At 41.2% G+C, this 17080-nt stretch overlaps 1 protein-coding gene across 1 annotated transcript in view; it reads left to right on the top strand.

Moving 5' to 3' along the window:
• Nucleotides 1-17080, top strand: part of RYR3 (ryanodine receptor 3) — a 680585-nt gene that overhangs the window by 453977 nt on the left and 209528 nt on the right. Inside the window, exons 71-74 of the mRNA XM_066572425.1 lie at nt 1322-1381; nt 3663-3791; nt 3929-4041; nt 10356-10455. Of these exons, the coding sequence (XP_066428522.1) occupies nt 1322-1381; nt 3663-3791; nt 3929-4041; nt 10356-10455 (402 nt within the window). The remainder of the gene's footprint in view (nt 1-1321; nt 1382-3662; nt 3792-3928; nt 4042-10355; nt 10456-17080) is intronic.

Genomic DNA, 17080 nt, shown 5'->3' with positions numbered 1-17080 from the left:
CATTGCCGATTCCAGCCTCCTGATTGGCTGGAATCGGCACGTGACGGGGCGGAGCTACACGGAGCTACACGGAGCCCCATTGAGAAAAGAAGAAGACCCGGACTGCGCAAGCGCGTCTAATTTGGCGATTAGACGCTGAAAATTAGACGGCTCCATGGAAACGAGGACGCTAGCAACGGAACAGGTAAGTGAAAAATTTCTGATAACTTCTGTATGGCTCATAATTAATGCACAATGTACATTACAAAGTGCATTAATATGGCCATACAGAAGTGTATAGACCCACTTTGTTTCGCGGGACAACCCCTTTAAGTTTAGGTGGAAAATGTAAGAAATACAGAACCATGGACAGCTCCTGCTGAAAACTGCTAGTGCAGTGTGACCAACTTACTTTGTTTTAACTGAATTGAAGGACCTGTCCAGGATTAGAAGAAAATGTGTTTGTTTTTTTTTTGTTCCTTTCAGAAATAACGTCACTGTTCTCCATTGAATGTTTCTGGTATTGCAGCTCAGCCTCATTTTTTAAAATGCGGATGAGCTAAAATTTTAGACACAGCCCGTGGACAAGAATGACGCTGTTTCTGGGGCAAAAAACAGCAGATATTTTCTTGTAATTCTGGAAAGCCTTATAAGGGCTCCTGTCAACGGGCGATCTTGCATTGCGTTACCCATGGCAATAATCCGGCCGCGGGTAATGCAGCGCATGCTTTCCATAGCGTTCCTATGGAAAGCACAGCCTCCTGTTCACGAGCGGAGAATCATAGCAATTCTCCGCTCGCGGGACTCAAATCGCGGTATGCGGCAATTTGCCGTGATTCTCCGCAGTAAGCCTATCTGTCAGATAGGCTTACCACAGAGAACGGACAGTTCTCTCCCTTGCTCCCGGGTGGATATTCCGCCTCACCCGTGGGCAGGGGGCCTTAAGCTCAAAAAGGGTAGATGTTTGGTAGATGCATCATTATTTAGTCCCAATTGCAGCTGCATTGTTTGAACATCAAGGTAACACGCTGAGTAAACAAAATGTAATAGATTTATTCTATGTACAAGCATATTCGGGTATACCACAATTGACAGATTTAGCTCCTCTTCATCCATATGCTGCCATATTAAGGGTCAAAATGTTATGATCCATACCACTATAACTGTTAGTTTTGTATTGAGGACTTTTATTTTCTTACTCATATTGTGAGGAAAGTTGGAAAAAGTTTTAAGTATGACTAGTGTTGCTGCACAATGTTGTTTGCTTATATAATAACCATTGTCCATAATGGAAGCAATCAGTGTTAAGTCTATAAACAAATAATATGTCTTTTAATTACAGAAAGATACAGATGACGAAGTTAAAGATTACCTGCGCAGTAATCTCCACTTGCAGGAAAAAGTAAGTACCATGAAAAAGGATAAAGAAGTCTGAGAGCAATACCTAAGGGTCTTTTACATGAGCTGATTATTGGACTCAAACATCCAATTGTCCGGTAATTGGTCTGTCCAAATGTGACAGCAATCATTCAACAAATGAGCACATGCTAATTTGTTTGCTGATCGCATCTCTTATGCGGCACAAAAAAAAATCATCATTGCAAGCAGCACATTCCATTCCTCTTGTAAACTGGGAATATGCTGTCAACAGTGATAATACTCTATGGGACAAATGATCATATGATCGGTAATAGTCTGAATCGGCCTACCTGAAGGTCAGACAGTTGAGCGCCGCTCTCATTGATTGGCACTTATCATCAGGAGTGCATTGCTTCATGTAAAAAGAGCTTTAATAATAGTAATAGTTACACAACTATAATTTCCCAGTACTAAATGAATAGTCGGGTACGCATTGATCTATCTTTTTACTTTACATATCTTAAATCTACCAATGATTACTAGTTAAAGGCCCATTTAAATGCAAAGATAATCTTTCAAATGATTGAAATATTGAAAGTTTTAGCAATCTTTTTGCATAAAGTGTTAAGGGCCAGTAATGCCCATTAGCATTTTATTATCTTCATTTACACATAAAAGGGCCTCCAGGACATGTTTGTAGAGCCCAGCGAGTGACTAATCACAGGCCCAGCTGTGTGCACAGCTGCATGGTTCTTCATCTTCATGCAGCTCACGGTAGAATGCAATATAATCTCCCTAATCCTGTGGCGAACACAGCATGAAGTCTGTTGAGAGATACTTTATCTCTCTGCGGCTAAAGGAAGAATTTTAAGTTCACCTTAAAATCATCATTCAGACAAAAAGTGCACGATGCCCGCGTTTACACATAATGATTATCGCTCATTTGAACGAATTTTGAGTAATAATCATTACGTGTAAATGGGCCTCTAGTCTACGGAGTAAATGCTAAAAGTACTATTGAAATATACTATGCTTGACATTGCCCCTTAGACTAGAGATGAGTACATTTATTTGCCTCATTCAAGTGCCTCCAATACACAACTAAGTTTGAGATTTGCCGTTCTTTAGGATATATAGCTAAAACGCCCATTCTGTGGTGGTAGCAGTTTCACAGACTTACTTTACAGCAGGCATGTGTTCATGAGACAACTAAAGGTGTTTTTACACGGGATGACCTGTTGGGGTGCAAGGAGCTAGAACAGGTCATCCCAGCCATAATCATTCCTGTGCTTTTACACAGGAACCATTACTGCTAATGAATGGAGGTGGAGCAGGCCGGGAAACAGTGTGGTCCACCCACCACCATTCACAGTAAGCAGGCAGTCATTCATAAGTGAACCACTGCCTGTTTACACAAGCCGATGCATGCAGAAACTGAATGACGAATGAGAAGTGAATGGCTTCTCGTTCATCATTCAGTTGGCGCATGCATTTACACTGGACGATAATTGTTCAGATTCTCACTGGATCGTAGGAATCCAAAGGATTATCAGCCCGTGTTAAAGTATCTTAATTCAGAAAGCAAAATATTGATTTCTATGGAAGAGTGAGATGAGCATGCTCTGAGTCTTGCAAGGAGAGGAAAGAAGTAAGATGAGCTACAGTAAATTGTCCTCAATGGTGGATCCTGTGTAATCTGCCTCCAGGTTTTTCACAGAGGTGTTACCTTGCATCATAAACCTGCCATTGTACACCGCATAAGCTAAGAAAATGAAAAGAAAGGGATAACTCAGTGATCAGTGTAAAAACTGTATTATTTCAAGATTTTTTTTAAATAGAGATAGTGACACAAAAAATTAAGACCACATCACTGGTTTTATTAAAAACTGGTGTAAACAAGTCATTTTCCAGCTATGCAATGCATTTAATAAGAGCGTGTACGTACTGCATTAATAAGTTGGACATCCATCTTCCAATGTTATGACACCGCTCCACTTGATTAAGTGGCAGAGATGATTAAATACTTTGTAATCATTCATTTACATGAATTTCTCCTTTCATGGTGACTCCACAACCTGTGCCAGATAGCGCTGGAGTGCTGATCACTTTAGCAGCTCTGATTTCCAATGTCTTTTTTGACACACACCTGGGTCCAATTAATTTGTCGCTCCCTGCTCATACCATACAAATTATCTCTGATTTCCTTCATTTACTGCTAATTGTTGTTAGCAAATTTGTAGTTAAGCAAGCAACTGGGCGTCTCAGTCTTCTCTTATCCCTCACACTTTGAACACTGACCTTGACTTTTATTTTCTCTCCACCAGTCCGAAGATCCTGCAGTGAAATGGCAGCTTAATCTCTACAAGGATATACTTAAAAGTGATGACACTGATCCTGAGAAAAGTGTTGATCGTGTGCAGAAAATCTCTGCTGCAGTCTTCCATCTTGAACAGGTAAATGGCTCTCTTCTGTGTCAGAGAAACAACATATGGAAACCATGCACCGAGTAGAACCGAACTGTCCCCAGAAATGAACCCGTATTGACATTGCATACATTATTCTCTGTCTGATATCTGCACATGTACTACAGGTGGAGCAGCCCTTGAGGTCTAAGAAGGCTGTGTGGCACAAGCTGCTGTCGAAACAGAGGAAAAGGGCTGTTGTGGCGTGCTTTCGCATGGCTCCTTTGTACAATCTGCCAAGGTTAGACCCTAGAGATGTGTCCTATTTCTTTCATTGTCACTGTGGTTGAGCCTGAAGCTTTCTATGGGATTTGGGTGTCCATCTATGAATGATCTTTGCTACAGAATAACCTGACATGCAGTTTTCTGCTTTGTTACTTTGCTGAGTTTTGGTAATGTTGCAGTTTGCATTTATACCATGTTGAGAACTTGTTCTTTGCCTATAGCCATGTTATTTCAGTGCTTAAATATTAAAGGATTGCCAAACTTAGCAAATAATCCCTACATACAGTACATATGTCACAAAACATTGTAAGAACAGTCAAAATGTACTAGCACTATCTTACTTTAGAGCAGTCCTGTACCACCGTTTTTGGTCCCAAGACCACATTTATTACATTCCATAACTTAAAGCGACCAAAATAAAATTTCGGAGAAGTACAAATATTTACTGAATGGATGCATTTTCTATACAACATTATGACTCGGTGTATTCTGAGGACAGGACACTGCAGCTCTGCTTCATTGCCTTTTAGTACTGTATGTACAAGCAGAAGGATCCACCGCTGTTAGTAGTGTTGCTTGTTGTCTAGGTTGAAGTGGTGCTGCAGATAGGATGGTGCCATGTAATGGCCCTTTTACACGGAATGATCGTCCAAAAAAAAATGTTTAAACAAGCAAAAATGAATGATAATTTGTTCACTTATCGTTTCATTTCATAAAAATCGTCATTGGCTCATTCGCTAATCGTTCGGCTTAAACTTTGATCGTGCAGTCGTTCTCATTCACTGGTTCAGAGAGCTAAACGATCCTGTAACAAAAAAAATATGACTGCCCGAGCGAACAAACAAACTGTGACATCTTTTGCTCATTCGTTTGGGTGAACGATAATCGGTCCATGTAAAAGCACCCTTACTCTAGGCTAAATACTGCTGGACCGAGCAGACACAATGCACAATGTTTCTGTCCCAAGAATGAACTATCTATATGGAAAGCTAAAAACTTTGCTTCAGACTTTCCCTGACTATGTTGCGAACCATACCTGAATTTGGCCAACTACAGTTTGAAGGAGTTGTGCCATTTAATAGTTTTGTCCGTGACTAAGAAGCCTAGAAACCCTGGTCTGTCCCATATTCTCCCTTAGTGCAATGCTCTCTACATTCCCAGCACTAGCAAGATGCACCATACATCTAGAGCATAGGATGGTTCAGGCACCCATAACACTAATGATAGACAATTGACTCCTCAACATAGTATGCAAGGCTGAAAAAAGACATATGTCCATCCAGTTCAGCTTATTACACCCCCCCCCCCATGTTGATCCAGAGGAAGGCAAAAAATAAACAATGAGGTAGAAGCCTATTTTCCTGATTTAGGGAAAAAATTCCTTCCTGACTCCAATCTGGCGATCAGAATAAGCCCTGGATCAACAACCCTAGAAGTTATTAATGATTATAATATATAACCTTGTAACGCTCAAGAAAGACATCCAGGCCCCTCTTAGATGTCATGGTGTCCTTTGTTATCCTATTAGTATCCCCAAGACAGTATTGCGGGTTGTCCAAGGGTTACCATGCCATTTAGTGACCTATAGAAAGTCCACAGGCCTCCCATGTAAATGAGCAAGGTAGGCCATGCCAGAAATAATACTGTACATTGCAGTACAGAAGAACTGCAGTGTATTATTTGAGCGATCAAAGGATAACATATTGAGGTCCAGAAAATATCAAGGAAAAAAACCCAATCCCCCCTTCTCCTTATTAAGGAAAAAAATGTACAAAATGTACAAAAATGTTTGTACTATACTTATTATCTCCTCCAAAATAACAACCCATACTATAAAATTACCGTGTTAATCAGGAAGTGCTGTGTATGCCAGAATAGTAACAATGAAAAATAAAATTTGCCGTGCAAAAACAGGTCCTGCTAAAACTATATTGACAGAAAAAGAGGTTATTGCATCGACCCAAAGACAAATGGATTTTCTCTTAGTGTTTTTATTGTGCAGAAGTAGTAAAATGAAAAAAACTATAAATTTACTACAGCCGTAATTTTAACAACCACTAGAATGAAGTTAAACTCATTTGTATTGCACAGTGAACACTGTAAAAACAAAACCCAAAGAAATTGCTCTTTTTTTTTCATCCCCACCAAGAAAGCAATTAATAAAAGGTATTCAGTACATTATATGCATCCCAAAATGCCGTTAAAAAGTACAGCTAATCCCTCAAGAAACAAACCGTCTTAGAGCTATGGTGACAGAAAAGATAAAATTAAGTCTCTTGGAATGTCGATATGAAAAAAAAGTGCATCCAAATAGTTGCATCCATGAGGGGTTAATGATTAGCAAGAGACGACGATACAAATCAGACAGAACTTATAAACTATGTCTATACCTCAGTCGCCTCGTGGACCATACATTGTGCATTTCTGCTGCAGAGTAGCAGTGCCAATACTTTTACTAGTCCAACAGAAGAACATGCTAATATGTTATGTCATATTTAAAATGAACGGAGGTCAAAATTATTAAAATTGTTTCCCCAAAAAACTACTTTCATTTGACATAATTGTAAATAAGCAATACAGTAGTAGATGATCTGTTATAAAGAATATACTGTACACAGAGCCATATAGATGTTGTAACAGGTCGACTGTTAATTGCTTGTGACAGGCAGGGCAAGAGAATACAGTATGTGGCAATGACTAAAGTTTTCCAACACTGCTTTACATGCATATGTCTGATTATATGCATGAAAGGCATACATGAATCTATGCATAAGAGATGCATGCGTCATGTATGCTTCGATGTGAATTCATGCATAAATTGACTTGCACATGCATATAGATAGAGCACATGGACTAGACTAATCAGATAAACATAACAGTATGAAGTGATCCTGACTATATGTATCGCAATATAAGACCCAATTATGTCTTCCTTTGTGTTGCAAATGTGGACAAGCAGCATATATGTAAAACTGTGTGAACAGTGCTAGACAAGGCCACGCAATAACTTCGTTCATACATTGATTATATTAATACTATCAATCATAGAAGTCTCTAAATGGTACATACATGCATTTACATTTTTTTCTGCCTTAGTTTTATACTCTGCTAAAGTTTGTAGAGTTCATTGCAATGTGAATGCGGGAGGTCCTGGGTTTGAGCCCTGACAGTCACGTGGTCATAGCATCTACACATAGTCAAGCAGGCAATATTTGCAGTGTTGGTGGAGGCGTAGTGGCAAGTGTAATTTAAACCAGTGGTTTTGTAGAAGCAATTAAACACATCAAACAATAACTTCCTGTATATTGGGAAGAGGGAGATTGATGATGCACAAACAGATGACATTAGAAGGGAAAGGCTGCCCATAGGTACTCCACAAGAGAACACAGGAGCCCTGTGAGGTTGTAATTTTTCACTAGAGGAACACTTTATTGTAATACAACTGTATTAAGGCCTCATGTCCACTTACACATTGTGATTTAAAATCCGCATCGTTTTTCCTGCACGCGGATCCGCGCCCCATAGGGATGCATTAGACACCCGCAGGTAGTTAAATACCTGCGGATGTTATTTTTCCCTGCAGACGCGGGTCCGCGTGCAGGAAAAAATCCGGACCATGCTCCGTTTGGTGCGGGTCTCCCGCAGGCTTCTATTAAAGCCTATGCAAGGCGTCAAGATCCTAAAATCAGAATATACTCACCTGCTGAGGGCCGTGCGTGCCGAGCACATCCGCTGGGCCAAAGAAAGAAGATCCGGCCGGGAATAAGGGAAGACACGCACGGCCCGCAGCAGGTGAGTATATTCTGTTTTCAGCCCTCATGTCCGTGGGGCAGGAGGGACCCGCTGCGGATTCTCCATGGAGAATCCGTAGCGGGCCTGATTTTCCCTGTGGACATGAGGCCTAACTGTAAAACAGATTAGTTTAGGTTGTGCAAACATGCGATATAGTGACAGAACAAATGAGTTATAGGTGACAAACTCCATTTACATGATGCTACAAAAAGTTCGGTTTAACCCCTACTAGAGATGAGCGAGCACCAAAATGCTCAGGTGCTCGTTACTCGGGACGAAATTATCGCGATGCTCGAGGGTTCGTTTCGAGTAACGAACCCCATTGAAGTCAATGGGCGACCCGAGCATTTTTGTATATCGCCGATGCTCGCTAAGGTTTTCATTTGTGAAAATCGGGGCAATTCAAGAAAGTGATGGGAACGACACAGCAACGGATAGGGCAGGCGAGGGGCTACATGTTGGGCTGCATCTCAAGTTCCCAGGTCCCACTATTAAGCCACAATAGCGGCAAGAGTGCCCCCCCCCCCCCCACTGTCAGCATAAAGATCGTTCTCCTCTGCCACAGCTGTAACAGCTGTGGCAGAGAAGAACGATGTTAGCCCATTGAATTTAATGGAGCCGGCAATACAGCAGGTTCCACTGAAAGCAATGGGCTGCCGACGTGCGCGGGATGAATTGTCGGGAAGGGCTTAAATATATAAGCCCTTCCCTGCAATTCATCCAGAAATGTGTGAAAATAAAAAATACCGTATATACCGGCATATAAGGCGACGGGGCGTATAAGACGATCCCCCAACTGTCACCTTATACGCCTGGAATACAGCGGAGCAAAAAATAAAAATCATTACTCACTTCCCCCGGCGTTCTGCGGTGCTGCTGCAGGATGTCGCTCCCTCCTGGTCCCCGGCAGAGCATTGCTTTCTGGACGCAGGGCTTGAAATCCCCGCCTCCAGAAAACACACGTGCCTTCAGCCAATCACAGCCAATGACAATGATGTCATTGAATGGCTGTGATTGGCTGACGGCGTGTGTTAGCTAATCACAGTAGCTTTCTGGAGGCGGGGATTTCAAGCCCTGCGTCCAGAAAGCAATGCTCTGCGAGGGACCAGGAGGGAGCGACAGCCTGCAGCAGCGCCGCAGAACGCCGGGGGAAGTGAGTAATGATTTTTATTTTTTGCTCCGCTGTATTCCCGGCGTATAAGGTGACAGTTGGGGGGTCGTCTTATACGCCCCGTCGCCTTATACGCCGGTATATACTTACCTTGTCCCGGCAGACGGAGTTCAGCGCGGCCGGCCTACAGTGGGTGTGAAGGGGGTGTGAGTCAGACCTGCCCCCTGATTGGCTCAGCGCTGAGTCTGACTCACACCCCCTTCACACCCACTGCCGGCCGCCGCGGCTGAACTCCGTCTGCCGGGACAAGGTAAGTATACAGTATATATATATATATATATATATATATATTTATTTATTTATTTATTTTTATTTTTTATTTTAACACATTTCTGGATGAATTGAAGGGAAGGGCTTATATATTTAAGCCCTTCCCGACAATTCATCCCGCGCACGCCGGCAGCCCATTGCTTTCAGTGGAACCTGCTGTATTGCCGGCTCCATTGAATTCAATGGGCAAACATCGCTCTTCTCTGCCATAGCTGTTACAGCTGTGGCAGAGAAGAATGATTTGTCTTCTATATGTTCTCAATGGGGTCGGCGCTGCTGCCGCCGGCCCCATTGAGCGCATATAGAGAAGAGAACAGGAATCGCAGATCGCAGATAGGTGCGATCTGCGATTTCTATGGCCTAAGACGGACCGTTGGGGTTCTTGAAGCCTAAAATCACTCCTAACGCTCTCCCTATAGCAGCTCCGGCATCAACAGCACTTTCCCTGAACTATGTCAGAATGCATCTGTGGCGAGCCGCGGGCGGGCAGATTTTAATACTCGGGTGACACCTGATCTCGCCAGCCACTCACTGCAGGGGGGTTGTATAGGGCTTGAACGTCGCAGGGGGAAGTTGTAATGCCTTCCCTGTCTTTCTATTGGCCAGAAAAGCGCGCTAACATCTCAGAGATGAAAGTGAAAGTAACTCGAACATCACGTGGTGCTCATCTCGAGTAACGAGCATCTCGAACACCCTAATACTCGAACGAGTATCAAGCTCGGACGAGTACGCTCGCTCATCTCTAACCCCTACAAATGATCCTGCACAAGTGTAGGTACACTCTTAGCAGTGATTTCTAGGATATTGGAAGGCTATACTCCAGTCTGGATGCCAGTGCTAAGTAATATGCATGTGCAATACCTTTTTACGCATAAAAATCTTCTAAACTTTTGTTCTCCTCTGTTTTCTTTACATTGGCCAATTCTTATCCTTTAGAATTACAGGATAAGAATGCAGATTGTTTCAGTCATGTCCAATACCAATAGGTTCCTTGTTATGTTCTTTTTTTTTTCTGCTTTAGAATGTCATTTAATATTTGTGAATTTGTCCTTGTGTTGCTGGCGCTTGAATAAAAAAACCTGTATGCTTTTCTTCAGACACAAAATTAACAATTTCTTCCTGAGCTCCTACCAACGTATTTGGCTGGAAAAAGTACATGAGAACTCAGACTATGACAGTCTAATACTCGTGTTAACGGTAATGTAACTTGTGGCTACACCTGTCTTTGTGCACACAAGTACTCCACCCCAGCCATGATGTGATGTTTTCATTGGCTTGTGCAATTTTGCCGAGAGATTCTGATTGGTTGGATTCCTAGTGTCTTGCATCTCATGAGAATGAGGGTGGAGGAAAAACTACATTTTATATATTAAATTAAAAATTGGATGCACTGTTGTAAGAAAACAGAATAAACCTAACTTTTTTTCATTTTTAGCTGGAAGTAGTTCTGACCAATCAGGAGATCCGAAATTGTACAAGTATCCAAACCCTACTAATCATGTGTCACCTGAACATTTATATTTTATGTTCTTTTGTACCCCTCTTGATCCCACTTTCACCCCCTGCCAGGCACCGTTCTATTAACCTCTTCCTCCATGGTTATCAGAAATTTTGGATAGAAACAGAGGAAAATTCCTTTGAGGAGAAACTAATTGAAGATTTGGCTGTAAGTACAGGATTAGACAGAGTTTGGCTTAAAGCACAAAATAATATAATTACTACAGCTCACTGATTGCTTCTCAAAAAAAATCTCAAAATGAAGGCTGCATCTTGCACAGCTTTTAAACAGAGTTCATCCTTAAGTATTTATTTTAGTGATGCCCAACTGCCATGATTACTGACCGTAAATAATGGAATGAAGCCTTCTCCATAACACAGTGAGTGATATTCCCGAGTTCATCTAAAAGCATTGTTAAATACTTTACAACAGCTGGAACACTAATTAGAACATTTAGGAAGAGTGATCTTCAGTATTCCTTTTTTGTGTTGAGGAGAACCTTTGCAGTCATTACTACATAATAAAATGTGATTGTTCTCCGTAAGAGAAACCAAATAATCTTGTAGATATGAAACCTTTTAATGCCTAACAAAAAGACATGATGTTATAGCGAGCTTTCAAACCTACTTAGGGTTCTTCCTCAGGCTTAATGGAATAGATTCGAAGATGCATATAAAAAGGCACTGAGTTACTGATTGAGCAGAATTCTTATGAAGCACTCTACACAGTCATAGTAAGAACTTCTATCCAGTTTAAAAGACTGATAGAGATGGGAACTATATGAAAGATAAACTAAATTGACCCCTCTAGTTTCATCCCGGCTCCATCCTACTTTCCATCCATATGCAGTTTTTTACATAGAAAAAGGATAGAAAATACATTAAAAATGTGCTTGAGCCAAGAGCTGAATGTAAAAGAAGCCTTATGATTTCAACGTCTTCCTGGTCCCTGTCCTCCATTGACTTCTATATGAAGAGTCCAGGACAGGAAGAGGACGCCAAACACCATTAGTATTTAGATTCATATTGCAAGGCCAGTTAATGTTGGAACCTGAAGGCGAGTAGCTCACTGAACACCATAAATTTTTGGCCCTTTCATTGCCTTAGATAATCAGAAATGATGTATTAGAATCTTTACTAGCCGAGACTCTCATGGGATATAAGCCGCTCACTTCCCTAGGCAACATGGGTATAAACAACTAGAATATCCTCAGGTACCTAAACAGGCTTTTTTTTCAGGATCCCCTTAGAATTACACAGGTGATATAATTATTGTTAGCGCCTCAGAAAATGTTACATGTGTTCTCTTTATAGGATATCCTCAAATATGAACTATTGAGGGTACTTAGAGGACTGGAATCGAGAAACAGTGCCTTAGACCATCAGGAATGCTAGTATTGACACATTAAATACTTTACAGCTGGAGAAGACAAGATTTTTTTACCATTATTCACCAATGAAATTGCCAAAACTCCTTTGCCTCGATAGACAAATAAGGAGCACACATTTTATCTTATCAGCATAGCAAAACCTATTTCAATACACAAGGCTGTTTATCTGGCGCCAGTATGACTAGTTACTGAGGCACCATACAGCAATACTTATCTGATATCAATCACTGTGCATAAGGACCTTTTATACTGGGCAATTATCGGGGATGAATGGCTGCACTAACAATTGTTGCATAATTTGTGCAGCCATTTGTTTCCATTAATGTCCGCAATCATTTTTATGCATGCGTAAAAGATGCGAACAGCCAACGAATCAGCAAACGCTCATTATTGACCACTAGGTTGTTTAAGGCCCATTTAGATGGGACGAGTGTCAGGCAAATGATGCCTGACACTCGTCTCCGTACAAACCAGTTCCCGTGCTGCTTCACGGGGAGCTAGTATCACTGGCTCACAGTGGGGAGGCTGCAGGAGATTTCTCTCCTCGCTCTCTCCCGCCCCCTCCATTGACATAACTTAGTGCCCGTTCAATACTGAACGGCTGCTATTTACACTGAACTCTCATAGTTCAGCTCATCATCCATTGTTTATGCAGCATAAACGATGGGCGATGAGCTGATCGCATATCGCTCAGTGTAAATAGCAGCCGTTCAGTATTGAACGGCAGCTATGTTAAGGCAATGGAAAGGGATGGCGTAGAGCGAGGAGAGAAATCTCCTGCAGCCTCACCGCCCCCCTGCTGACCGCTCTGTGAGCGAGCCAGCGATACTAGCTCCCATGCAATAGCATGGGATCAAGGACACACAGGGACGAATGATCAGGAAGGAACTATTGTTTGACCGATCATTAGCCTGTGTAAAAGGGCCTATAGAGGAAACCTTGCCCTAACTGTCTCAAAAACTTTAAGGGAACATTTTTGTTAGATCACTATCAAACTATGTGTCACATGCCCCTTCCCCATATACCTGTAAGACACTGCCTTTTGGTATGCAGCACAACTTACATACATTATATGGACAAAAGTATTTGCACTCTGCAGAAAATCAGCAAATATGCAAATACTGAGTTGCCGAACAGCATGCTGGGAAGGGCATGGGTAAAGTAAAAAGCTACTCATTGTGTAATAACTATTCATCCAATGCAGCACTTGTGGGACAAACTGGAGCGACAGGTACGACACCACCACTCACGCCCATCTTCACAATAATCTCTTCCCACAGCCTTGTACGAGGAATGGCGAGCTATTCCTGCCCAAACTTTCAGAGAACTTGTGGAAAGTATGCCTCAACGTATTACTACTGTAATACAAGCAAAAGGAGGGCTGACACCTTACTAAATAGAAGAATAAAGCACTATTTCTGAAAAACGTGCAGTGTCCAAATACTACTGTCCATATAGTGTATAGCTGATCCTATAGCTGAACAGAATATCTGTGCGTGTGGTATAATGTAATAATTCCACCAGATAGATAAAAAAATACATCTGATATCTGGGTGTATTGGAATAATCTATTAATTTACATGATGCACAAATTATGATACAGTTTATGCAGCCTAAGGCCCTGCACGCGGGCGGGAATTTTGCGGCGGGAATTCCCGCAGAATTTCCGCCTGAATAGGATTGCATTGAAAAACGCAATCTTATGCAGACGGCTGCGAATTGTCCGCGTGAAAATACATGCGGAAAACAAATCATGGCATGCTCTATTTCTGTGCGGGTCTCGCAGAGGCCCGCACAGAAATGTCACTCCCGGCGCCCTGGCTCTGCTCTGCGCATGCATCGGCTGGCCGGCAGCCGGCACATCACAGAGCTGGAGCAGCAGGAGCAGGTGAGAGCTGCACTGGTCCCTGCAGGGGCGCGGGTCAGGTCCTGCTGCGAGATTTCTCGCAGGGAATCCAACCCGGCGGTCTGCAGATGGCCTAAAGAGGACCTCTTAGCTGTCCTGACATGCTTGCTTTAGTAAATAATTGTATTTCTTATAATATAACCATTTTTTAAAATTTTTTTCTTATAACTCTACATTTTGTCATTCCTCTATTATTCCTGCTGGGAATGTATGGATAAATTAACAACTAGGTGATATAGTTTGAGGGGGGGGGGGGGGTGTACTCCCACACTCTAACTGTGCCCAGTTAGTGCGGCCAGTGTCACTTTCTGTAGTGACATACGCCTTTGACAAGGGTAATGGTAATGTACAATTGTCAATTTAGTCGTCATAAATAACGGAGGAACAGCACAATGCAGATTTACATAGAAGAAAAGGCACTCCAGCCTTTTTATTTAATTGGAAAAGCATGTATTTACTGAACCAGACATATCAGGAGAGCTGCCAGGCCCTCTTTAAGATATATCGTTATGATATATTTTAATGTGTTTGCTGGATACTTTAATTTTTCAGTTTTTTAATCATTCTGTTCCAATGTTTCCCGAGTCCACCACCAGCTTTGTACCCCCGGAAACATCGGGTAATTGGTAAGATTCAGCTCTGTTACTGTTCCGTTTTCTTTTAATTGAACAAGTAGCACATTCTGCACTCCTTGTTCCATTGAAAAGACGGAACCGTAACAGAACTGAATCAAACTGAAAGTATTTAAACCCATTTAAATCAGTGAGTAAAAATGGAAACGCTTGATTCTGTTTGAATTCTGTTTTTCTGCTCCAAAAATGGGATCAACAGATGGAACTTAAATGGAAATTCGTAGCACAGATATGAACAAGATTTTTTTTTTTTTAATTTTTAGACCGAACAACCCCTTTCATTAATTTTTTTCCTTCTCAAACAGTGTACAATGGGCAGTCATCCTTTGCTAGGTAGCCATCTCTAAAAAGCCCTATGGTGTAATTTGTTCCCCTCCATAAAACAAATTAGGACCCTAGGGATAATGGACCGCAATAAAGTCTTATAAACAAAAGAATTGCCTATGATGGCAAAAAAGCCCAATTAACAATGTCCCTAAATCATAAAAAAGATACTTTATTGTGTTCATTTAAAACCACTATGCTACAGGGCTCATTAAAACCACAGAAGCCTGTGTTCCACTGATTTGATATATGGCCATTAGGACTGGTGTGCAATAATATTCTATTACTGTCCCTTAGGCTCTTTCAGATATATAAACTGTTAGTGCCTGTCTATATTAAGAGAAAAGGAGAAATATGAACCTCTGCTGCAAACAAGAGGTCTTTATTATCACTATCACACAAGTTGTTCTGAGGCTATTTTGCTTATTTTAAAAGCGACCATAGGCCGCCTGACATGTGTTTCCAAAGCATAGAGTAATCAGGGATTACATGGCTATACAGTATGGATAAAAAAGGGGTGACAGTGTTTTTATAACCTTCGTATTGATGTGGTTTCTATATGCCCACAGGGGTCAGCTATTCCTCTGAAGTTTGGTAAATTATGGTTACAGCCCAGCATAGAATTTGTTTGCCTCCGACACAGACATAAGGATCATTTACAAGGGACGACTGTTGGGAGCATGAGCACCGGACAGCCGTCCCAATAATTATTGTTCTTATATTCACACAGGAATGACAGTTGTTTAGAGAATGGAGGCCAAGATCTCTTGTTGTCTGCCTCCATTTACTGCAAACAGGCAGTCATTCATAGATGGACTGCCTGTTTACACAAACCAATAGTCGTTTGGTTTTTAGGTGAATTAAAAACCAAACAACTCTGACAATTAAGCTAGAAATAGGGCAATTATCGACGGAATTTGATGTTTCATAAAATAATTCTGGCTATAATTGTCCCATGTGAAGAAAGTTACCTGTTGTTATATGAGGTATAAAGTTTGCAGGCAGTGCAAATACAGACAGGTAACAACAGCATATGTTGTTTTGCAGTGACAGTAAGTTATCTATACTATAGCAATAAAGAAGCACATTATCAGGAACCTACAGGAATGTACTTTTAGGCACAGGTAGTGTAGGTTTATGTCCTAAAGATTTTCAGGGTAGCAATGTATAATGGCATGCGGGAGTTCTGAACAGCTAAAAGGAAAGTTTTCCATAATAATATTATGATCAGAAATTGCTGTATTGGATGTACATCATCTTTTCAAAATACAGATTTTAAATTGTAAGTAGAGGAGGGGAGTATAGATGTATAGAGGTTTTTACTATTAGTTATGTCCAGCCAAAAATAAAAATTGACAGTGCAAAAAAGCTGTCAAATCTACACATCACACATGGCTTCTCCTCGAAACCCCTTATAGCTGGCCCTTATAACTTAGCACTCTGAACAACCCTTCTCTTATAGAGGAACAAGTCTGATTGACTCTGTGTCTGTAGCTTCGGTTACCATAACTGATCAATAGAAAGTAAGATTGAAATTCTAACTTTACAGTGTTGTGAAGATGCCCAAAGTGGTGGGCCAATGCAACGTACAATCTATTTTTCTGTATCTTTCCTCCTATTTTCTTGTAACTTTTTCAGGGGGGAATCTTGAAGTTGCATGATTTGCTGTGCAGTCTTCCAGTGATTCCCTTTGTCTGAAAGAGGAGAACTAATGAGAATGTAGCATTGTAGTGGAAGGCTGCTTGTACAGCCTTATCTGTACACTAGGACCATAATAGCATACAGTCGCTTTATCATAGGTTACACTGTAGTGGATGGGATTTTTAAAAAAATCTATTTACACCATGCACTTAAAAACCTAATACTTTTCAGGACATGATTTTTTTTTAAATTACGGTATGCCACATTGATCATTTATACATTTTTGCACATAAACTCCAAAATGAGAAATTATGTCCAATCTTGAGTAACTTTTGATATGTTTTCACGACTAAAGAGCTATATTGAGCTCCAACATCTTTTCGTCTGTAAAGGAATGCATAGAGCTAAAAGATGCCCACCCATCCTGAAAT

This window comes from Eleutherodactylus coqui, chromosome 6, assembly GCF_035609145.1.
Source record: "Eleutherodactylus coqui strain aEleCoq1 chromosome 6, aEleCoq1.hap1, whole genome shotgun sequence".
Classification (NCBI taxonomy): domain Eukaryota; kingdom Metazoa; phylum Chordata; class Amphibia; order Anura; family Eleutherodactylidae; genus Eleutherodactylus; species Eleutherodactylus coqui.
Note: the sequence above shows the minus strand (reverse complement) of the source record. Positions and strands in the feature narration are given on the sequence as shown.